This window comes from Protopterus annectens, chromosome 5.part0 (assembly GCF_019279795.1).
Source record: "Protopterus annectens isolate FY-2018-M chromosome 5.part0, PAN1.0, whole genome shotgun sequence".
In the NCBI taxonomy this organism is placed as follows: Eukaryota; Metazoa; Chordata; order Ceratodontiformes; family Protopteridae; genus Protopterus; species Protopterus annectens.
This window is the reverse complement of record NC_056735.1, coordinates 1,230,120,692-1,230,146,015: the sequence shown is the minus strand read 5'-3', so window position 1 is coordinate 1,230,146,015 and position 25,324 is coordinate 1,230,120,692. Positions and strand designations below refer to the sequence as shown.

At 43.6% G+C, this 25,324-nt stretch overlaps 1 protein-coding gene across 2 annotated transcripts in view; it reads left to right on the top strand.

Moving 5' to 3' along the window:
* LOC122801610 (CLK4 associating serine/arginine rich protein) overlaps positions 1-25,324 on the top strand; it is a 1,938,306-nt gene that overhangs the window by 502,483 nt on the left and 1,410,499 nt on the right. For both annotated transcript variants that reach the window (XM_044071085.1, XM_044071086.1), the window contains exon 7: positions 23,021-23,163. In XM_044071085.1, coding sequence (XP_043927020.1) covers positions 23,021-23,163 — 143 coding nt within the window. The remainder of the gene's footprint in view (positions 1-23,020; positions 23,164-25,324) is intronic.

Here is a 25,324-nt window from a genome sequence, read left to right as displayed (position 1 = left end):
CCCTCGCTCATCTACATTTATGCTAGGTACAAAACTGTACTTTTTCCAAAGGGATAGGGTCACATTACACAACTCCTTCATTCATGCCTAAAATGATTTCTGATTTTACCTTGAATGAAGCAGTCTGTCTCAGAATTTTCATCCCAAGCAAAAAAAGAAAGGGAAAACAGATTCTGCATACATTGGATATGCACAGGCAATTAGTACCTTGACAGAACCAAGTCTTTAAAAAAGCTAAACAAGTGTTTCCTATGATGGGGCTTAGAAAGGCCAACCCATGCCTAAACAGACTGTATCCAGATGGTTGTCCATTGCTGTTTTTTTTTCATGGTATAACTTTTCCAGGCAAAGTTAAGACCAATCCTTACCCGGGCCTTGTTTCTCTTTGATGGTATACTGGAAAGGGGTGGATTTTAAAGGTATTCTAGAATCAGCAACTTGGTCCTCTGTTTATACCTTCTGTACATCCAGGACATGCTTTGCTGTGACCATTCTCTAGGGGCTCCTGGACCCTTATCTTTCCATCTCCCAGTTTAGATAACCTTTAGGATTCTATTCGCAGGTTACTGCAGAAGTGGGTAAGTAGGACTTGCACAACTCTATTTTGTTTGTATTTTGGATGGGTAGAAGGTTGAATGTTTTAATGAAAATAAGAGATCAGATTCAGTTGGATCAGTATTGTACACAACTATAAAGTGACACAAAATATAGAAATAGACTAGTAATTACTATTTTCCAACAGAAAGACAAATAATATAACTGAGTTGAATAAAAAAGAAGCTTTATTATGTCACACAGATTGACTTCAGTGTGGAATGCAGTGGGTTGGGCAAGCGAAAGGAAGAAAGGGTGCTGACATTTACAGCAGCAGTACACTGGTAGTATTATGAGAAACACACCTGAGTAATAAAGAACATGGAAGATGTTCTTCATGTTTCACTGTTGCAGTCATCTTTTTTGGGTTATCTGCTTGCAGTAGCCCTCAGTCGGTCTGATTAACAAAGTCTTGGGTCCTGCGTCGGTTGCTGTCCCTTCTTCCATGCTGTCAGGTCGTCAGGGGTATAAAACATGCACCCGAGACCATTACATCAGTCTTTCTTGCCGTGCGTTGCCCAAAACAGAAGCAGTTCACAAGTGCCGGTCGACCGACTCCTGAAATTTTCGTTTTCGAGTTTCAGAACTGAAGTCTTCAACTGATGCTAAGTACCCCGTTGGGGAAACTTTTTCTTGCTCCTTACCGATGTCAGTAAACGTTAATAATTACATTACTTGTGGAAAGCAAATACCTCATAAAGATTTTCATTCGTGCTGTATTCCTTGCCTAGGCCTTAACCACGATGTACCGTGCTGTCGGTTTTGTGCTTTATTTAATCAGCGCATTATCCGTTGTCGGTATATTTTTGCCTCAAAATATTTCGGTTCCCATTTAATTATCCAGAAATGTCGGTTAGCCATCCGACTACTGGGATTCTGAAAAAAACGCAAGAATAAAGACAGAGACAGGCCGCCGAGGTCCAAAACTGCCGATGATGCTTATCCTAAGCCAGTCGCCAGTTCGCCTGTACTCAGTGAGGTGCTTTTGCAGCCCCTGATACCTGCTACTTCTGATTCGCAGGCCTCTACTGAGACCCATTCGGAGTCCGATATGCCACGAGATGCTTCAACTGTGGAACCTGCAGATGTCTCTACCTTGGATGGGTCCAGAGCCGCTGTGCAGGCACGGGCTTCTGAGGGTGTATTCAGGCCTACAACTTGCATATTAAACCGACGCCTCCTTCTTGTTTTAGGCCCAAGTCTCGAACTGACGCCCAGGCCTCATGCTCAGGCCTCTGTGCCTAAAAAACAAATGAAAAGAATGGCTGAAGATCTTATAACTCTAATCAGGGGAAGCCAGCCTCCCCCTTCTAAGAGACATAGGACTGAAGTTGTTTATGAATCTTCTGACCAGGATTCTGAGTTTTCTGATTCTTCTGATGATGTGGATTTGTCCTTATCTACTTATGAGGATTCTGATGCAGAGGACTCTATTCCCTCTGTTTCCCCTCCAGAGGATTTTTCTTTTGGTGAAACCTTACATACTCTTAAGGGAGCATTTCCACTGGGAAAGCCAGGATTTTTCTGATAAAAAAGAGGCTTAGGGATTTCTTACTCCTGCCTCAGCATAGGCATTTAGCTATTCCTCCTGTACTAGATTGTTGATAATGCCTTTTTGGAATCTAGTTTCGCCCCTGATTCCTTGCCTCCTGCTCCCAGAAAACCTGACAGATATTACAGGGTTTCTGATTCACACAAGTTCCTTTTTAAAAATCCTATTGCAGATCCAGAGGCTGTTTCACAGGACCCAAAGGCATTAAGGCTTCTACTGCTAAAAATCCTACCCCTTCTGATAGAGACTCCAGGGTGCTGGATAGATGGGGTAAGAAGGTTTACACTTCTGCAACCTTGGTCATTAGGGCTTTAAACTGCCAGTTTCATATGTTAAAGTATCAACAACATGTTATTGGATTGCTTAAACAGAAAATGATGTTGATTCCTGACTGTGTGGAAATTGAAGAATTACAGGATTTAATGCATTCTGCTGAGCAGGTTGGAAAACATACTTTGCAATGTGGATTTGATTCTTTAGAGGTCTCTTGCAGGGCTGCTGTTACTGGTTCTGTGCTCTGAAGGCATGCTTGGCTTAAGAAGCCATCTTTGCCTGATCATGTTAAAGCCAAACTATTGGATGCTCCTTTAAATCAGGACCGCCTGTTTGGCAACAAGGCTGAGGAAGTTCTTAAAAAGATGGAAGATAAAGCTAAATCTATGCAAACTGTTAAAGATTTCTTACAAGTTCAGCCTCCTAGATTTAGTAGGCACTGGCCCTCTAAGAAATGGTCCTTTCCAGCCTCTTCAAGATTTTCTCCAGCCAAACCCAGACATAGCAGAAACCCCAGGTTTCAGTCCCAGGGGACACACAAGACTAAGCAGTGGGGGGATGTCCTTCAAGGATGCATCTGCAGTCATAACATATGGGTTGTCCTGCCTCAGGCAGCCCTTCGGTCGGCCGGATTCCAAAGTCTGGGTCTGGCCTCGGCTGATGTCGCACTTTCCCCGACGTTAGAGCGTCTGGGGTACAAAAGCATCAGCCAACGCCATTTTCCTCAGTCTTTCTTGCCGCGCGGTGCCCGAAGCAGAAGCTGTTCGCAAGTGCCGGTCGGTCAGATCCAGTGATTTCAGCTACCGAAGACTTCGAAAAAAGCTAAGTACCCCATTGGGGACTCTTTCTTGCCTCAGCCGATGTCAGACAAAGTAAATAATTGTTTAACTTGTGGGAAACAAATACCTCATAAGGATTTCCATTCTTACTGCCTTCCTTGCTTAGGCCCAGACCACGACGTATCGGCCTGTTTAGCCTGTGCCTCCTTCAACCGATTTAACTCTTAGACGTCGGTCGGAGTTTGCAGAGGGATTTTTGGAGCCGCTTTTGCTTATAAAATGCCGTCGGAGACTCCGACTTCGCATATGGTCAAAAAACGCAAGGAAAAGGACCGACACTCGCGGCCCGCAGTTTCGGCTGAAACCACGGCTAGGCCTACCGTGAGTGTCTCGGTTTTGGCCGAAACCGAGTCCTCGGCGATTCCTTCTTCCGAAACCATACTTCCGACCACCGAGGCCCCGAGAGGCCCCGGCTGAGTCGGCTTCAGAACTACCTACCGAAGCTAGTGTTCAGGAATTGTCCGACACCATACCTTTGGACATTTCTACCCCTGCACGTGGGGCAGCTAGGCCCTCTGCTTCCATGTCCATTAAGGCCTTTTCAAGGGCTAAAGCTGCCAAACTTTCAAAAGCTTTGCCTGCCAAATCTACCTCCCAGTGGCCTTCCTCTAGTTCACAGATCCTCAGCCTTGCTGAGGACCTTATTTCCTTAATTAGGGGTTCACAACCTCACCCAGACAGGGCCTCTCAACCTCCTCCAGACAAAAGGCCCAGGACTGACCCCTCTGATCCTCACTCCTCAGATGAGTCCACGGATGGATCTGAGTTGTCAGACCACCAGGAAGGGGCTTACTCGCCTTATGAGGATTCAGATGCAGAGGAATCTATCCCTTCGGCCTCCCCTCCTGAAGAGTTTTCCTTTGATGAGACTCTACACTCCACGAGAGAGCATTTTCAATGGCAAGGTCAGGATTTCTCTGATTCTAGAAAAAGATTAAGGACCTTTTTGCATTTGCCTCAGCATAGGCCCTTAGCTATACCTCCTGTTCTGAATGTAATTGATGATGTGTACAATGATGTCAGCACAGCCCCTGATACTCTCCCTCCGCCCCCTGCCAAACCCGACAAATACTACAGGGTCCTGGATTCTCATTTCCATTTGTATAAAGCCCATTCTGCAGACCCAGAAACTATTTCTCAGGGCCCTAAAGGGGTTGCGGCCGCTACTGCCAAAAATCCTCTACCCTCTGACAAGGAGTCTAGAGCTTTAGAGAGATGGGGAAAGAAGGTGTATACTTCTGCAACTCTTTCTGTTCGGGCATTAAACTGTCAATTTCATATGATACAGTACCAGGAGTATTTGTTAGATGAACTGAATAAGAAACTTTCTTCTCCTGAACCCCTAGACCGTAAATCCCTTCAGGATTTGGTACACAACTCACAACAGGTTAGTAATCATTTCTTAAAATGTGGCTATGATGCACTGGAGGCTTCATTTAGATCAGCTATGACTGGGGCAGTTATTCGTAGGCATGCCTGGCTGAAGGAGCAATCTTTGCCAGACCATGTCAAAGCTAAACTCCTGGATGCTCCAATGGAGAAACAAAATTTATTTGGCTCCTCTGCTCAGGAGATCTTAAAAAGGTTGAAGAAAAGGCAAAATCTGTGCAAACAGTTAAAGATTTCCTGCAAGTTCAACCACCGAGATTCAGCAGAAACTGGCCTACTAAGAATTGGTCCTTTCCAGACTCGGACAGAGCCCAGAGAGGCAGGAACAGGCGCCCTAGAGGCAGAGGTCAATCGAAGGGCTCCTACAGAGGCCGTCAGTGGCAGCCTGCCAACCAGAGGAGTAGTGCAACAACAACTACTACACCAGGGCAGGGTCAATGACTTGACTCTGATTCCGCCTACCAGGGATCAACTGGAAGCACCCTTGGGCGGAAAGCTGGCTTTATTATCAAAAAACTGGCATTATATCACAAAGGATACATGGACACTGCAAATAATAGACAAAGGATACAGGTTCCACTTCCACACTTTGCCAGAAAGGGGCGGAATGCCAAACCTTCCACCAAATCAGAGGGCAGAGGCTTTAAAACAAATCAGCAATTTACTTCAGATGAAAGCTATAGAAAAGGTACCATGTTCAGAACAAGGCCAAGGATTTTACTCCAGACTATTCCTTGTACCAAGGAAGGAAAATCAATGGAGGCCTATTCTCGACCTGTCCGCACTGAACACTTATCTCATTGTGCCAAAATTCAAATTGCTGACCCTACAGCAACTTCTTCCCATGTTGGGCAAAGAGTCTTGGCTGGTGACTCTAGATCTCAAGGAGGCATACCTGCATGTCCCTATTCGACCAAACTGCAGGAGACACCTCAGATTTCTTGCAGGATCAGAACATTATCAATTCTCAGCATTGCCCTTTGGCTTATCTACTGCTCCCAGAGTATTCACGAAATGCCTGGCATCAATAATTGCACATTGCAGACTACAGGGAATTCAAATTTACCCATACCTGGACGACTGCCTAATACAAGCGGACAACAAGGAAAATTTGATAAAGGACTTGGCCTATGCCATACACCTGCTACAGACCTTGGGATACACAGTCAACATCCAAAAGTCAAGACTAGTACCATCCCAAAGGATAACCTTTTTGGGTGCAGATCTGGACACAACCACCCAAATGGCCTTTCTCACAGAAGAAAAACAAAAACAACTTCTAGATTACTCCATGATTCTGACAAGACAAACTCAGCTTACTGCAAGGAAAATCCTGCAGGCCCTGGGTTACATGGCATCCTGCATAATTCTAATACCGCATGCCAGGCTGCATATGAGGAAATTACAATGGTTCCTCCGGAGTGTATGGTCTCAGCACAGTCACAGTTTAGAAACCATGATACCAATCATTCCATGCCTTCAAAAGGAATTCCTGTGGTGGGCTCAGGCCTGCCAGTCCAACAGAGGGTTGCCTTTCAACAAACCAAAACCAAGGCAGACCATCACCACGGATGCCTCAGACCGAGGATGGGGCGCACACATGGAGGACAAATGTATCCAAGGCCTATGGCCTCAAGGACAGCTAAGCATGCACATAAACCAAAAGGAAATGCTGGCAGTGAGGCATGCAATTGAGGCATTCAAACCCTTCCTCCAACAAGGACACCTGCTAATAAGGACAGACAACACCACGGTCATGTGGTACATAAACAAGCAGGGAGGCACACATTCTTACCCTCTATGCCGGATGGCTATGAATCTGTGGGAACTATGCCTGAATCTCAATATCCAACTACAGGCCCAATTCGTGCCAGGGAAAGAAAATGCACTGGCGGACAGCTTAAGCAGAACTGCCATGGATGCACACGAATGGATGCTGCATCCAGACATCTTCCAACTCATAGCAAAGACATGGGGAATGCCGGAGATAGATTTGTTTGCCTCCCCACTCAACAATCAACTGAAGACTTTCTGCTCAAGGACATACCACCCACAAGCTTGGAGGGTGGACTCTCTCTCTTTCAGCTGGAAAGCCCTAACAGTATATGCCTTCCCACCTCTTCCATTGATGTACAAGGTTCTACTGAAGATCAGGGAGGAACAGCCAAAAGTGATACTAATAGCTCCGGACTGGCCAAGACAACACTGGTATCCATTATTGAGAAGCATGTCTCAGGCAAAATCATGGCCTCTCCCCCTATGGCCTCTTCTTCTGACGCAGAACAATTTCAAGACCCTGCATCCCAACTTGAAAATATTGCAGCTAACTGCCTGGAAAATTCCTTAAATCCTAATCAAACTGTTTTATCTCAGAGGGTGAAGGACATATTATCCTGGAGGCTCGCAGGCCTTCCACAAGGAAGACATACTCAGCTAAATGGAAGAGATTTCTCATTTGAAGCACATCAAAGGGCAAAGATGTCACAGTGGCAAACCTAACACATATCCTAGAATACTTAGCAGAATTGTTCCACAATGGCCTGTCCTATTCTTCCATTAAGATTCATGCTTCAGCAATTTCAGCAGAATACAGTGTGGATCCACCTATCTTCTCACACCCTCTCCTCAGACAATTTCTGAGAGGGTTCAAAAATATTAAACCTCCAAGAAAGACCCCCTCTACCTGCCTGGGATCTCAACTTTGTGCTGGAGAAACTGACACTACCTCCTTTTGAACCAGCAGCATCAGTGGATCTACAGTTTCTATCTTGGAAAACTGCATTCCTTCTGGCAATCACTTCAGCAAGAAGAGTATCTGAGTTACAAGCATTAATGGCAGTGCAGCCTTTTCTTATTTTCCACCAGGACAGGGTGTCACTAAGAACCAATCCTACTTTCATGCCAAAGGTGGTATCTAGGGTATCCTTGAACCAAGCTATTCACCTGCCTACTTTCTTCCCTAATCCACAGAATAGAGGGGAAAAACTTTTGCACACCCTGGATATACACAGACAACTACGCTACTACTTGGACAGAACAAAAACTAGCAGAAAAACTGACCAACTTTTTGTAGCATATGCAACTGGGGGTGCAAGGAAGAGCAATTTCCAAACAGACAATTTCAAAATGGATAGGAAATTGCATTTGCTTTTGCTACTCCTTTCATGGAAAGACAGTTCCGGAAAATATCAGGCCTCACTCCACAAGGGCCATGGCCACCACTACAGCCTTCTTACGGGGGGTGGCTACCAAGGACATTTTAGAAGCTGCTACTTGGAGCTCTGTGCATACATTTGCCAAGCATTACAATCTACCTTTATACTCTATATCCAGAGCAGGGTTTGCAACTGCAGTCCTGCAGGGGATCTTAACTACACCATCCTTTTCTTAGTACCTCCTCCCCCAGATTGGCTATGGTATTCTACCCATATGTTATGACTGCAGATGCATCCTTGAAGGACATAGTACAGTTTTGTACCTACCATAAATGTAGATGTCCGATAGGTATGCATCTGCAGTCAGGATTACCCTCCCTCCTTCCCCTCTGTGGTATTCCTAGGGTGCTTACCCCTCTTTTAGCTAGCTGGGGGAATCTATTATGGTGTATTTGTTTGTTTATGCATGTATATAATTTGCAAATGTTTGGAACTTTTCAGCATTTATCCAAATTTAGCCTTCCTAGAGGGCACCTGGCATCTGGGGCAAGAAAAACTGAGGAAAATGGCGTCGGCTGATGCTTTTGTACCCCAGACGCTCTGACATCGGGGAAAGTGCAACATCAGCTGAGGCCAGACCCAGACTTTGGAATCTGGCCGACCGAAGGGCTGCCTGATGCAGGACAAACCCATATGTTATGACTGCAGATGCATACCTATCGGACATCTACATTTATGGTCGGTACAAAACTGTACTTTTCTGCACCCAAATCAGGGAGTAGTAAGACTCCCTCCTATGGAAAACAGATGTTCATCGTGTTACACTGCTGTAGTCATTACACTTGTGTTATCCTGCCTTCAGGCGGTCCCTCAGTCAGCCAGAGTTCCAAAGTCTTGTTCCGGTGTCGTTTGCTGTCGCTTCTTCCCTGACGTCAGTGCGCCCCAGCCGACACCATTTTCTTCAGTCTTTCTTGCCGTGCGGTGCCCGAAGCAAAAGCAGTTCGCTAGTGCCGGTCGGCCGACTCCTGAGATTTTCATACCGAATCCAGAACCGAAGTCTTCTACGAGGCTAAGTACCCCGTTGGGGAAACATTTTCTTGCCTCAGACCGATGTCAGTAAAAGTTAATAATTGTATTTCTTGTGGGAAGCAAATACCTCATAAGGATTTCCATTCTTATTGTATCCCATGCCTAGGCACAGACCACGATGTCACAGGGTGTCGGTTTTGTGCTAGGTTTAAAAAGCGCACTATTAAACGTCGGTTTAATTTTGCCCGACATTATTTTGGCACAAAATTTAATTACATCATGCCGTCGGAACAACCGACGACCGGAATACACAAAAAGCGCAAAGACAAGGACAGGCATCAGAGGTCCAAAACTGATGACGAAGCATCTTCTAGGCCAGTCGCTGGTTCTCCGGTTTTCAGCGAGGCGCCTTCGCAGCCCCTGATGACCGCTTCTTTTGAAACACAGGCCGCCTCTGACTCCCACGTGGAGATGGCTGGGCCTTCGGACACACCACATTTACAGCCTACCGAGACTAACTCTTCAGAGGGATCCAGAGTAGCTGAACAACCCGCAGCTTCAGAGGGTGTTTTCAGACCTACTCAGTTAACCATTAAATCTTCTGTTAAGTCTAAAACCCCTTTAAAAACAAAGAAACAACTTCAACATTCACCAGGACAGACCTCCATACCTAAGAAACAAATGCTCAAAATGGCCGCAGACTTAATTACTCTGATCACGGGTCCTACCCTCCACCTGATAAAAGGCCTAGACAGGATGCAGACTATGACTCATCCAACCAGGTGTCCATCTCTTCAGATTCATCCTCAGACCAAGGATACTCTTTACCCCCTTATGAGGATTCTGATGCTGAGGAATCAATTCCTTCAGCCTCTCCACCAGAGGACTACTCCTTTGGGGGGAAACCTTACATACCATGTGGGAGCATTTCGATTGGGAGGGCCAGGATTATTCAGAATCCAAGAAAAGGCTCAGAGATTTTCTTTTATTACCTCAACACAGACCCCTTGCAATTCCGCCAGTGTTGGATATTGTGGATGATGTGTATTCTGAATCCAGTTTAAATCCTGATTCCTTACCTCCTGGTTCAGTTAAGCCAGACAGATACTACAGAGTCCCTAACTCTCAGAAATTTCTTTATAAAAGCCCTTTTGCCGAACCTGAAACTATTTCCCAGGATCCCAAAGGGGTAAAGGCCTCTACAGCAAAAAATCCAGTCCCCTCTGACAGAGATTCCAGGGCATTAGACAGATGGGGGAAGAAAGTATATACATCTGCAACTTTAGCAATGAGAGCCTTAAATTGCCAGTTTCACATGCTTAAATATCAGCAATATTTGATGTCTCAGTTGAAACAAAAAATGCTTCCATATTCAGATCTTCCTAACTATAAGGAAATGCAAGATTTATTGCATGCAGCTGAACAAGTGGGAAAACATACTTTGCAATGTGGTTTTGATTCATTAGAGGCCTCCTGTAGAGCAGCAGTTACAGGGTCTGTCATTAGAAGACATGCTTGGTTAAAAGAGCAGACTTTACCAGATCATGTTAAAGCAAAATTATTGGGTGCACCTTTGCAGCAGGATGTTTTATTTGGGGTTAAGGCAAAAGAGGTATTAAAGAAAATGGAGGATAAGGCAAAATCTATGCAAACGGTGAAGGATTTCTTACAGGTTCAGCCTCCTCGATTTAGCAGAAATTGGCCAACAAAGAATTGGTCCTTTCCAGTTACAGACAGACCTCAAAGGGGCAGATACAGACGTCCAAGAGGCAGAGGTCTACCACAAGGTCCTTACAGGCCTCGACAATGGGGTGCTTCAACCCAGAAAGAAGGGGAAGACAGGCCTCAGCCTTATAAAAAACAGCCTCAATGACTTCCCACTACAGCTGCCAAACACTTCTCTCTTGGCAGCCCCCTTGGGGGGAAAACTGACACTTTTCTGTCACAATTGGCATATGATCACCAAAGACAAAAGGGATCTCAACATTGTATCTCAAGGTTACAGGTTCCACTTTTACACTCTGCCAAGGTTAAAAGGAATGCCAAATCTGCCACCAAATCAATGGGCAGAGGCTGAAAGACAAATTACAGCACTCATGGACATGAGAGCTATTCAAAAGGTACCAACACAGGAGCAAGGACAAGGATTTTACTCAAGACTCTTTCTGGTTCCCAGAAAGGACAAAGCCTGGAGGCCCATTCTGGATCTTTCTACTCTAAATACTTACCTGGATGTTCCAAAATGTTGACACTACAGCAGCTTCTTCCCATGCTGGGCAAGAAAGCTTGGCACGTAACTTTGGACCTCAAGGAGCATACCTGCATGTCCCTATTAGACAAAATTGCAGAAGATACCTCAGATTCTTAGCAGGTTCAATGCATTACCAATTCTCTGCACTGCCCTTTTGCTTATCTACTGCGCCCAGGGTCTTTACAAAATGGCTGGCACCAGTAATTGAATTTTGCAGGGAAAAAGGAATTCAAATTTACCCATACTTGGATGATTGCCTTATTCAAGCAGAGAGCAAAGACATTCTTCTAAAGCATCTGGCATTTGTAAAAAGATTGCTAATTTGCCTAGGGTACACAGTAAACGAAAATAAGTCAAAACTAGTGCCCTCACAAGAGGTAATATTCCTGGGTGCCAGCTTAAATACAACAGCCCAGATGGCTTATCTCACGCCAGACAAGCAAGGACAACTGACTCAATATTTCCAATTAATGGCAGCAAAGACCCAACTCCCTGCAAGAAAAAATCTGCAGGCCTTGGGTTACATGGCATCTTGTATACTACTAATTCCACATGCCAGACTGCATATGAAGAAATTACAGTGGTACCTAAAGAGTGTCTGGTCTCAACACTGTCACAGTTTGGAAACAGTAATACCACTTATTCCTTGACTTCAACAGGAGTTTTGATGGTGGGCTCAAGCCTGTCACCTCAACAAGGGCAGCCTTTCACTCAACCCACAGCCAGGCAAACACTGACAACAGATGCTTCGGATTACGCCTGGGGAGCACACATGGCAGGAAAATGTATTCAGGGCAAGTGGCCCGCAGAACAAAGGCATCTTCACATCAATCAGAAAGAGATGCTAGCTGTATAAAATGCCCTTATAGCTTTCAAGAACTTTCTGCATGCAGGACAACTACTACTAAAGACAGACAACACCACAGTTATGTGGTACATAAACAAGCAAGGTGGGCACTCATTCATATCCCCTCTGCAGACAAGCCATGACCTTGTGGAACACAGCTCTAACCTATCAAGTTCATCTGCAAGCACAATTCCTGCCAGGAGAGAAGAACACACTGGCAGACTTAAGCAGAAACATCATGGATCCGCACGAGTGGAATTTACATCCACAAATATTCAGAATGATAACTCAAAAGTGGTGGAGCCCGGACATAGATCTGTTTGCATCCCCAATGAATTGCCAGCGACAGAAATTCTGCACAAGGGCTTACCACCCACAAGCATGGAAAGTGGATGCCCTCTCATTCAGCTGGAAAAACCTACAAGTATATGCTTTCCCACCACTACCTTTCCTTTCAAAGGTACTCATAAAAGCCAGGCAAGAAAAGCCAAAGATGATGCTGATTGCCCCAGACTGGCCACGCCAGCACTGGTACCCAATCTTAAAGAACTTAGCACAAGGTCCACCATTGATTTTGCCTCAAATCCCACATCTTCTGACTCAGCAAAACAATCAGATACTTCACAGCCAGCTCAAGACTTTAAACCTGGCTGCATGGCATTTTCCTTAGTCAAGCAAGCAATGCCTCTCTCCAAAGCTGTTATGGATGTCATTCTGGAGGCCAGAAGGCCTAGCACCAGGAAAGCCTATTCAGAAAAATGGAAGAGATTCTGTGCCTGGAACCAGGCTCACAGCCTTGACCCTCTTGTCCCAAATATTCCTCAGATACTGCAATACTTAACTGAGATGCTGGACAAAGGCCTCTCCTTTTCATCCATTAAGATCCACGCCTCTGCCATCTCTGCTCATTACAACACGGACCCACATATATTTTCTAATCCTTTGCTAAAACAGTACCTCAGAGGGGCTAAAAACATAAGACCGCCCCGTAGAGCACCAACTCCAACTTGGGACCTCAACTTCATCTTGGAAAAATTAACTTTACCTCCTTTTGAGCCAGCTAACTCAGCAGACTTAAAATATGTCTATTGGAAAACTGCTCTGCTCCTGGCAATAACCTCAGCTTGAAGAGTTTCAGAATTACAGGCACTAATGGCAGTGGAACCTTTCATCATTTTCCACCAAGACAGGGTGTTTTTAAGAACAAACCCTACTTTTATGCCAAAGGTGTTATCAAGCGTGGCTCCAAACCAAACTATTCACTTGCTAACTTTTTATCCAAATCCACAGAATAAAGGGGAGAGACTTCTGCATTCCTTGGACCATACACAGGCAGTTATGCTTCTACTTGGACAAAACGAAAGCTTTCAGGGAAAACTGAGCAATTGTTTGTAGCATATGCTGCAGGAGCACAGGGAAAAGCCATTTCAAAACAGACCATTTCAAAATGGATAGGGCACTTTATACGTTTCTGCTATACACACCATGGGAAAACTGTTCCTAACTGCATTAGGTGTCATTTCACCAGGGCAACAGCCACTTCAACTGCCTACCTCAGAGGAGTACCTACCAAGGACATTTTGGAAGCAGCAACTTGGGGTTCTGTACATACCTTCATCAAGCATTACCATTTGCCTCTTTACTCTAAATCCAGAGCTGGCTTTGCCACTGCAGTGCTGCAGGGCCTTATAGCCACCCCTAATGCCTTATAGAACCAGCCACCCTACCTCAGCTTTGGGATTCTACCCAAGTGTAATGACTTGCAGCAGTGTAACACGATGAACATAGTACAGTTTTGTACCTACCATAAATGTAGATGTTCGAGTGTATACACTGCTGCAGTCTAGGTTACCCTCCCTCCTTCCCCTCTTACTTGCTGGTACTTACCTAAGCCTTCTACCCTTTGCTACCTATGGGGAGTGTTTGCTGGTAACTGAAAGTTTTTGATTGCTTTTCTTATTTATGTTTTATTAGCAATTTACATTGCCTACCTTTTTGGGGGCACCTGACATCTGGGGCAAGAAAAACTGAAGAAAATGGTGTCGGCTGCATCTTATATACCCCTGGCGCACTGACGTCAGGGAAGAAGGAACAGCAACCGACGCCGGACCAAGACTTTGGAACTCTGGCCGACTGAGGGACCGCCTGACGGCAGGATAACCCAAGTGTACTGACTGCAGCAGTGTATACACTTGAACATCTACATTTATGCTAGGTACAAAACTATACTTTTCTATGACTTGCTTCTAAAACTTCCAAGCACTTCTCAACTGAATGCTCCTTTAGGTGGAAAGATTGGTCTGCAGGCCAAAAACTGGGAACTCATTACCCAGGACAAATGGGTTTTAAATATAGTGTCCCAAGGATAGCAGACTTCACTTCCACACTTTACCAACACTAAGCGGGTGGCCAGATCTACCCCCAAATCAGTGGGCAGATGCCCAAAATCAAGTACTCTCTCTCTTAAGCATGGGGGCTATTCAGTTGGTACCAGAAGAGGAAAAGGGACAAGGGTTCTATTCGAGACATTTCCTGGTACCCAGAAAAGGCAATACATGGCGTCCTATCCTTGACCTTTCTACTCTAAACACCTTTCCGGTGATTCCAAAATTCAAGATGCTGACTCTTCACCAGCTGCTTCGTATGCTAGGCAAAGATGCATGGTTGGCAGCACTAGACTTAAAAGAAGCATGCCTGCACATCCCTATCCGGGAGTCTTGCAGAAAATACATATGCTTCAAAGCAGGCTACATGCACTAACAGTTCTCTGCACTACCCTTTGGCTTATGTACTGCGCCCAGGGTATTCACAAAGTGCCTAGCTCCAGTCTTTGCATTCTGCAGGCAAAGGAATATTCAAATATACCCATATCTGGACGATTGTCTAATTCAGGCAGAAAGCCAGGACATGATTTTGAATCATCTGGCCTTTGTTCAAAGTGTACTGACTTGTCTGAGGTACACCATAAATGAAAAGAAATCACAACTGGTACCCCGTCAACAAATTATATTCCTGGGAGCAAGCTTGAATACAATTTCCCAGATTGCTGTCCGCACACCAGAGAAACGGATTCATTTGACATCCTACTTCAAACAAGTGACCACAAAAACCCAGTTATCTGCAAGGCAAATACTGCAAGCTTTGGGGTTCATGACCTCCTGCATTCTTCTAATTCCATATGCAGTAATGCATATGAGGAAACTGCAGTGGTATCTCAAAAGCCTATGGTGTCAACATTCACAGGTTCTAGAAGCAATGATTCCTGTCGCACTTTGCCTACGCCTAGAGTTCCTTTGGTGGGCAGAGGCCTGCCACCAAAACAGGAGACTACCATTCACACTACCCCCTGCCGCCCAAAGCTTAACAACAGACTCATCAGACTCTGCATGGGGGGGCCACCTGCAGGGAAGTGCATTCAGGGCAAGTGGGACTCAAGTCAAATGCACCTGCATATCAATCAAAAAGAGATGTTGTCTGTACAGAATGCTCTGACAGCCTTCAAGGACCACATTCTTCTAGGACAATTAATGTTAGACGGACAACACCACTGTTATGTGGTACATAAACAAGCAGGGGGGTACACGTTCTTACCCTCTCTGCAGACTAGCCATGGCATTGTGGAACGCAGCCCTGAGCTATCAAGTACATTTACAAGCTGATTTCCTGCCAGGAAAACTAAATACACTGGCAGATGAACTAAGCAGAAACCTCATGGACCCACACAAGTGGAAACTGGAACCAAGGATTTTCAACATGTTGACAAGCAAGTGGGGGAGCCCAGATATAGACCTGTTTGCCTCCTCCCAAAACTATCAGTTGGACAAATTTTGCAGAAGGACTCCCCACAAACAAGCTTGGAAAGTGGATGCTGTGTCCTTCAGCTGGAAAAATCTATCAGTTTATGCCTTTTCTCCTCTGCTCTCCAAAGTACTACTAAAGCTCAAACAAGACAAACCAAGGGCGATTTTGATTGCACCAGACTGGCCACGCCAACACTGGTACCCCTTCCTGCGCATTGTGTTACAGTGGGCCCCATTGCACCTGCCTCAGACTCCTACTCTATTGTCTCAGCAGCAGAACCAAATTCTGCATCCTCAACTTCAAACACTGAATCTAGCAGCCTGGCTAATTACATAATTTTTCCTTTACCATCCCTTAGTAAACCAGTGATGGATATCATTTTAGAGGCAAGGAGGCCAAGTACCAGAAAGTCCTGCACTGAAAAATGGAAAAGATTCTGTGCCTGGAACCATTCTCAAGGGATGAGCACAATAGTTCCCAATTTACCTCAGATTTTACAATACTTAACTGAGATGCTTCTTAAGGGCCTGTCTTTCTCCTCCATCAAAATTCACGCCTCAGCCATCTCAGCTCATTATAATATAGAACCACCCCTCTTCTCTCATCCACTGCTTAAGCCGTTCCTCAGAGGGGCCAAAAATCTAGGACCACCCAGGAGAGCTCCAACCCCAGCCTGGAACCTCAACTTTGTATTGGAAAAGCTCACCCTTCCTCCTTTCGAGCCAGCTGCCACTGCGGACTTAAAATTCCTTTCTTGGAAAACAGCTTTTTTTTTTTTTTTTAGCAATCATTTCAGCAAGAAGGGTATCTGAGTTACAGACCGTCATGGCAGTGGAGCCTTTCATCATCTTTCATGCGGACAGGGTGTCCCTTAGGACCAATCCCTCCTTCATACCCAAGGTGGTATCCAGTGTGGCCCTTAATCAGTCCATACATTTGCCAACCTTCTTTCCTAATTCACAGAACAAAGGGAAATGGATTCTGCACTCCTTAGACGTGCACAGACAACTTAGATCCTACTTGGACAGAACTAAACCTCAAAGGAAATCTGATCAACTGTTGGTGGCATTTGCTGCAAGGACAGAGGAGAAAGCTATTTCAAAGCAAACCATTTCCAAATCGATAGGCCATTGCATTCATTTTTGCTACAAACACCATGGAAAACCTATTCCACAGGGGATCAGACCCCACTTTGCCAGGGCTGCATCTACCTCTGCAGCCTTTCTCAGAGGCGTCCCTACCAGAGACATCCTAGAAGCTGCTACCTGGAGTTCTGTACATACTTTCACCAAGCATTATCATCTGCGAATTTTCTCTAAATCCAGAGCTGGCTTTGCCAATGCAGTCTTGCAGGGCCTTTTAGCTGGTCCTAATTCTATTTAAATTCCTCCTCCCATCCTTAGCTTTGGGAATCTACCCAAAAGTGATGACTGCAACAGTGAACCACGAAGAACATAGTACAGTTGTGTACACTTACCATAAATGTAGATGTTCGAGTGTATTCACTGTTGCAGTCCTGGTTACCCTCCCTGTAGCCCCCTTCTTTTTCTTTTGTGGATATACCTCTACTTTCCTTTACTATCTTCAAAAGCTTTTTGGTGTATTTGCTTTTTTGTTGAAGGTATAACCTTGTATATTTATAGATTTAATTGCTTCCCATTAAGGGGGGCACCTGACATCTGGGGCAAGACTGACTGATATAATGGCGTTGGCTGCATGTTTTATAGACCTGACGTCATGGAAGAAGGGACAGCAACCGACGCAGGACCCAAGACTTTTTTATTCAGGCCGACTGAGGACTACTGCAAGCAGATAACCAAAAAGTGATGACTGCAACAGTGAATGCGCTCGAACATCTACATTTATGGTAAGTGTACACAACTGTACTTTTTATGAAGAAAGCTGGGGAATGAGGGCTTCCCTTGGCATAGAAGGAGAGCAAAAGAAAGTGGTCTAATATTTATTGAAAGGGTATTGGAGTAAAGACTGAGGAACAAATTAAAGGTAGGCAGGAGAGATTTGTAGCGGTGAGAGGTTGCTGGAAGTGTGTAAGAATTGTAATGGCTGTAGTATATATTACAGAAAAAGCACTGAGTGAAGATATAAAGCAAATATATCCGCGGTGGTGCAGCGGTAATGTTGTTGCCTCACAGCAAGAGGTTCTCCTGTTCGATTCTCAGCTGTAGTGCGGGGAGTGCCTTCTGTGTGGAGTCTGTATGTCCTCCCCGTGGTTGGGTGGGCGTTCGAAAGACATGTGTAAATGGGCATGCCTTCGCTGAAGGTTGACTGTCGAGCTGGCACCTCGGCGTTTGTGAAAATCTACTGCCAATCATTAGCGGTCAGGAGTTCCGCTGTGGCGACCCCTAACCGGGAAAAACAGAAAGACAACAAGAACATTGGAGATATTATAGCCTTTCATCAAGGTTCTGTGATAGATGGAAATTTAAACACTGTAAGAAATAAGGAGGATGTCTCTGTAGGGCCAAGATACCACAGAGTACTGGTTGAAGGCAGAATTTTACAGACTATGTGATTGCATTTGAACTCTTGTTATAATGAAATTTAAGACAGTAAAATCTGGAAAAGAAATATGTTTTTTAAAGTAAGATTAGATAGTTATATATCAAAAGAATACTGTAATGTGATGTGAATCACAAATACCCATCTGGTGATAGTATCAGACCATGTACCTGTACAGACTGACCTTTAAGCAAGTAAAAGGTTATTATGACAAATATTGGCATTTTCCAGTATTATTTCTGAGAAGGAAGCTGCTTGTATTAGTAGATAGATGAAACTTTAAGTGAAATGTTTTGACTTGAATCCAACTAGTAGAGAGCTTGCAGAGGACTGGGATAACTGTAAACTGAAAACTATAAATGTGATCAGTGAAAGCAAACATGGTGTACAGTAATAGCCATAATATCTAGAAGGCTTTAAAACATAAGGGATTTACAGAAGTGAAAAAGAGTAAGTGGAACACAACTTAAAGGGCAGTTGACAGAAACTAGAATATCTGTGCAAAAGAGTACTTAGAAAATATGAACATAAGAACTAGTTTTTGATAGTAATCATAGAGCAACCAAATTGCTGGCCCAACATCTGAAATGAGAAAAGTCGAAGTAGCAATAGCTAAGGTAATAGTGGACATGGGAAAATTCTGAATGTAATAAAGTTTGACATTGTTATATTGACAGGATATACAGATTGAGGGTAAGACAAAGAAATGGCAACATATTTGAGACACAGCTTCCTTAGTTAACAGTAAAAAAGAGGGATATTAGCACTGAAAATAAAGAAAATTGAAAATATACAAGCAGTGGGAAACCAGACAAGTGGAAAAACTTGTTGGTGATGGAATTCCAGTTGACATGTAGAAAAAGAAGGCACAGGAGATAATAAAAGTATGGCTAGCACATTTTAACAGTCTTTTTGGAAGGGGTATGCCCTAGACTTGGAAAGAAGCAGTAGTACTGTCACTGTCTCAACAGGTAGTATGCTCATCTTTGGTACTTTAAGATAAGGCTGCAGGTTCTTCTTCCTTGCGGGTGCTTCGATTAAGCAGTGCAATATAAATGGGGTGTTGCACTATTGAGTATGGTATCTTTCGGATCAGATGTTAAACCGATGCTTCATCTGCCTGAATTGCTGATACCACAGGTGGATGTAAAAGATCCCATGGCATTTAATGAAATATAGGGGAATTTCCCTGCTACACTTGCTAAATTTTCCTTTGTCATTGTAAATACCATCTTGGGTCTCCCCTGAAAAAAAGGCCACCAGGATGGATAAAAAAATTATATAAAAGGAGAGGAAAGATCCTCTTGATCCAGGGTCATACAGACCTATTCTGACTCTGAATCATGACTGTAAAGTGGTTGATTTTGGCAAAACAAATAGCAAATATATTTTCAAGGGCATTAGATCTGAATCAGTGTAGATTTATAGAAAGTAGACAAATATGTGACAACATTAATAAAACCTTTATGATTCCGAAGGATGCGCTGTACAATTGTAATAGGTTTGGGTGTCAGTGTTTTGACAGTGAGTTGGGAATTAACCTTCTAGCTAGGGTCAGACAAAAAAACTTCTCCAAAGCTGATTACACCCACCTTGAGGGATGGTATAAACAGCTTCACAGCTCCATCCTCCTCTGTTGGAACTAGCACCAGTGTCCAAATCTACACCAAAGTATATAGAGCACTTGTATAGATGCATGGAATCAGAAATACCTGACAGGACAAAATTATCATCCGCAAGGAAGAGTAAACCTGTCTGGTGGACATCTGCAATAAATAAACTATATAATAAAAGGTAAAAATTGCTGTCCAGGACCAAGAAGGAGCAGGTGCCCAATTGGAAGCAATATCTCCTTAGTCTGAACAAGCAAATAAGAGCACTAGTGAAATCCTCTAAAGCCAACTTTGAGTCCAAATTGGCCACATCTACAAGAGACAATCAATAGGCCTTTTTCACATATGCCGACAATCTCAAAGGAAGCACCCAGATCTGTTCAGAACTGGTGGTCAAGGACACTAAATACTCAAATGCTGTAGATGTAGCCAACCTACTGGCTGACAGATTCAGTGAAAACTTCACCCCTCTGTCCCCCTCCCGTCAGTAAATCAGGACATCCACAGTACCTGCCCCCTCCCCTTATCTGTACGGAACAGGTCATCACTGCCCTTTCAAAGGCAAAAATACAGCCTCCATGGGACCCGATAACATCCCAGGCTGCTTCCTACATGAAATCAGGCATGAACTTGCAGCACCATTAGGCACCCTATTCATCCAAAGCCTGAGTACCAGCTTTGTCCAAGCTGAGTGGAGAATGGCCACTGTCATCTATTTGCACAAAGGTGGAACATCCACCGATCCAGAAAATGATAGACCCATCAGCCTAACTAGCCTAAACTGCAAGGCCATGGAGTGGATTCTCATGGACCTCATTAACAGAGACATTGGCAACCTCCAAACACTCGACCCCACACAGTTTGGCTTTGTCAAGCGGAGGTCATGTCTGTTAAATCTGGTTGATAACTTTGAGACAGTCACCGAAGCCATGGACGAGGGGAAGACTTGTGCATACCACCTACCTTGACCTGGCCAAGGCCTTCGACACTATTCTCCACTCAGGCATAGTAGACAAACTCTGTCAACTAAATACTGGCTCACTGATAGAACCCACCTAATCAAAATAGGGGAAGCCACCACAAGCAGTAGACCCATAATGAGTGGCGTACCCCAGGGATTAGTCTTGGGGCCTCTGTTCTTCGGGATATAATTCTCTGAGGTGCAGGCCAAAATCAGAAGGGTATGGCTGACCAGGTTTGCAGATGACTGCAAGCTCAGCTTGATCGTCAGTTCCCCGAGTGATGTGGACATCCTCCAAGAGGGTCTCACCCAAACAAATGACTGGTACCAGAAACATGGCCTCAAGCTGAATGCCAAAAAATGCATCATCATCCCCTTTGGGGAGACTGATGTCCCCACATATTATCACATTAATAACATCCTAAGCATGCAATCAGTCATGAGGGATTTGAGCACCCAGGCTGATAGTAACCTGACTTTTGACCACCATGTTGCTTCTGTTGTACGGAAATCTTTCTATTTGGTGCACCTGATAAGTAAGGGTATCTCATCCAGGGGCAAGGAGGTCATAACATCCCTGTATTCTTCCCTTATAAGGCCAGTTATTGAGTACAATGCCCCCTTCAGCATGTACCTCGCAAAACACATGCAGCAGCTTGAGAGACCACAGTTCCTCACCAGAAGAATCCAGGGCCTCAAACATCTACCCTACATAGATAGGGTAAATCCTCTGTCCCTCTACTCAGTTTTATACAGACTCCTCAGAGCTGACGTCTTTCTGGCGTACAAAGCAGTCTCGGAGCCCTCCTTGGTGGGACTGCTGCATATCCGCAAGTCAAGCTCCACTCGAGTAACCTGCATGAGTGACCTTAAACTGGTCTTTGACATCAATAGGACTTGTCAGCAGGACAGATTTATGTCCCAGAGACTCCCCCCATCTGTGGAATAGACTCCTTCTCCACGTCAAGCAGAGTACCTCATTATCCTTTTTTCAAGCGCAGCCTGGATAACTGGATGGGAGACAGAAAATACACCTCTGGGATTCCACCCATGTCCCTGCTGGACAGTGGCTTTGGGCACTGACTTGTCTAAACATGGGCTAAACTCTTGGCTAGGCTTATAAGGGCCTCAGGGCCAATGGCCTAGTAACTTCCTATGATAATAAGATCTTTTGAGTTATTTGTATTTCTGCAGTATTAATATTTAATATGTACAGAGGAGCTCAAGCTTGGTTGAAATGTGTTGGTGAGCTGTCTAAAGCATTTAGTCTTACACCAGGAACTAGGCGGGGGTACCCACTTTCGCCATTCTATTTCCTTCATATTTAGAGCCATTAGCCAGAGACTTAATACAAACAAATATAATTGGGTATAAATGGGAGAAATACTAAGGAAAAACATCCGTTTTCAGATGACGTATTGTATGTTACCAATCTGGAACATGATATAGTAGTTATAATTGGTATACTGAGGTATCTTCTAAGTCTAGTATGGTGTGAAGTAAATAAAGCAAAAAATGAAGGTTATAGTAATGAATTCTGCCTCAGCACTTGACTTAGTACCACAACTCCCTTCCGTTTCTTATTTGTATGTATGTATATGTGTGTGCGTGCATACTCTAGGATTACATTTCCTAGCACCTTATTTGTTTCAGGGATGTTACTTCCATTTTTGGGGCAAATAAGCTGCGAAGTACTCTGTCTTTATGTGGAGTTCTGCTTGAAATCCTGACAGTTATAGGGTATGGAGGGTACCCTTAAGCTTTGAAAAGCTGTCCAGTTTGTGGGGAATTGGAGCCAAATAGATTAGCCTACTGCAACAGTGATCTACCCAACTCTACTTGTGTGGGTCGTGTTTACTGTGTCCAGTTTATGCAGTGCTGACTGTCAGCTCCACCTTAGCCAGCTGCTCCATTTGCTATCATTTAATATGGGCAGCCATGACAGGTCGGTAATGCTAAGGGCCACAAGTATCCTCACATGGCATGCTGCATAAGGATTGTTTGTGAAAGCAGGCTCCCTACAATTGTACTGCAGAAGCCAGTAACTTGCTTGGTGTATCTGGTGCATGCAAGTTGGAGGTAATCACAAAATGTTTAACTGCCAGTGTATAATGATGATGGTGGAAGATATTTGATAAACTATTGAACTAAAATGGATAACAGAACAGCACTCACTCTGTTTTTCTTGGATTGCAGGCTTGCTGATAAGAAGGCATCCATTGGTTATACTTATGAAGACAGCACTGTTGGAGAAGCTGACAAATCCATTGAGAGAGGGGAAGAGGAAGTCTCTGATGAAGACAGCAATTCCGATGGCTTTGAAGTCATTCCAGATATTGGTACTGTTTTTTCATCCTCAGCTAAATAAGGATGTGTCTGTGTGCGTGCCCGGGCGCCTGTATATAGTCTAGCTAAATGTATCTAGACTTGTGTCTATATGTGTAAGTGTGTGTGATATGCATGTAATTCTATGTCATTTGAGAGAAAACGCAAAATATCAAAAAACTATACCCCCCCAGTTACATGTACAAACTCTGGAATTGCATAACAGTTGGACAAGGGCAGTATTTTGTGTTTTCGTGTGTATGTATGCGACCGCAATTCCGATGGATGTGTGTGTATAAATAAATAACTACATATATATATATATATATATATATATATATATATATATATATATATCTATATCTATATATCTATATATATCTATATCTATATATATATCTATATATATCTATATATATATATATATATATATATATATATATATGTATATATATAAAGACTTTGCAAATGTCAACCCACTACTATGCATGTGCAGAGCAAAAATTTCAGCTCATGCAAAGCACATCATTTAAAAGTAGCCTAAAACATCGTGCAGCTGAAGAGAGCACTCCTAGTCTGGCTTTTAAGGATCAGTGATTGGTTTGTGCTGTTAATTCCTGGCAGATAAGTTCCCTTTGGGGAATAACCTTATATATTTTAAATTTATTTTTAAATGTACTTTCCCTGTTAGGGATGTTATTTTTTAATGTAGGAGTTTGTGTTTTAATGGACTGTCGTTAGACTTAACTGTAATTTTAAATGGGAGTGCACTTTTTCACTGTCAGTTTAAAAGTAGCTAAAATAGTTGAAAAATCATTTTTTTTCTGTGGAAAAACTGTGTTTATCTTACTGTTTATGGCTAGCAAAGTGCTTTTTACTGTGTGTCTGTTGGGAAAAATTCATACAAGTTTAAATTTTCACTAGCTTGTGCTGCTGATTTTCCATGGGAAAGATGCACCATTTTCAGCTTGACTGTGAAATAAACAGGTTCCACTGTCTATCCTTGTTCTAACCACAAAAAGAAAAAGTTAAACTGCCTTTGTCATCACAAAAGGCTACTAATTTTCTTTAGTCACAGGTTGGTGAGTCTGCTATGATCAAAGGTGTTTCCTCAAACCACTCATCTTTTACCCCAGATCTGTGTGGTGAGCACCTGCAGTCACTTTGGATTGGGAGTTAGCCACATCCTCTGCAGCTGTTGGGGTCCCCTCAGTGGGTAAGGGAAAGTCATTGTTGTCAGGCATGTGAGAGGAAGCAGGGAAGTCTTCCCAGTTTATTCAGATTGTTGTGCCCATGCCTGGGGAAGCTGCTGCCATTAATGATCCTGTCTGCCCCGTTTTTCCTGTCAAAAAGAAACAGAAAATTTAATTTATTTATTTAACATTTTGTTGACCGGGAAAGTCTGACTAGGATAGAACCTGTTTTCAGCAATGGCCCTAGGAGAAAATTAAACAGTCATCTGCTCTTGTTCAGTTTTTTTTTTTTTCTGGACAGGAGTAGTTTGCTGGATCTGACTTGGAGTCTATTTCAGGGTATTTGATCTTGTTTATTACTGGGTTTCTGGTAAAAGAAAAAGGGATGCCTGTTTTCATGAAGAGATTCAATATTCTGAACCTGGATGGGAAAATGAAGAGCTAGATGCAAAGTTTTCTCAGATTTCTGATTCCAATTCGGATGAGAGCACAGTATCTGATTCTCCCTGTGGGATTTTCTCTTTCTGTCAGTCTGTTTTCAGAATGTGCGAGTGTTTTCACTGGGGGAAGACTGAGGTTTCTCATTTCTTCTGAAAATGTTATGAGCTGTTACAAATGGAATTTCCAAAACTACTTCACCATTTTTCCACTGCTGTTAGCATTGGAGTATGTATGTATGTGTATGCTTGCAGTTTTCCTGAAACTCCATCTGATGCTCCTAAAAAGTTAGATTGTGTAAAATTCCTGTCTTTTACGCTTTTATGCACCCATCCTAAACCTGACCCAGCAGCTGTAGCTTTAGTTAATCCTACTACTGCTAAGCATTTGCTTAATTCCAGTCTTACACTTTCTGACAAGAATGGGAAAATAATGGATAAGTATGGGGGGAAATGTATGCTTCTGCAAATCTGATGTTTAAAATTTCGAATTGTCAATCTGAACAGTTATTGTGATGTTGTGAAACTATGGGGAATGTTTTGTC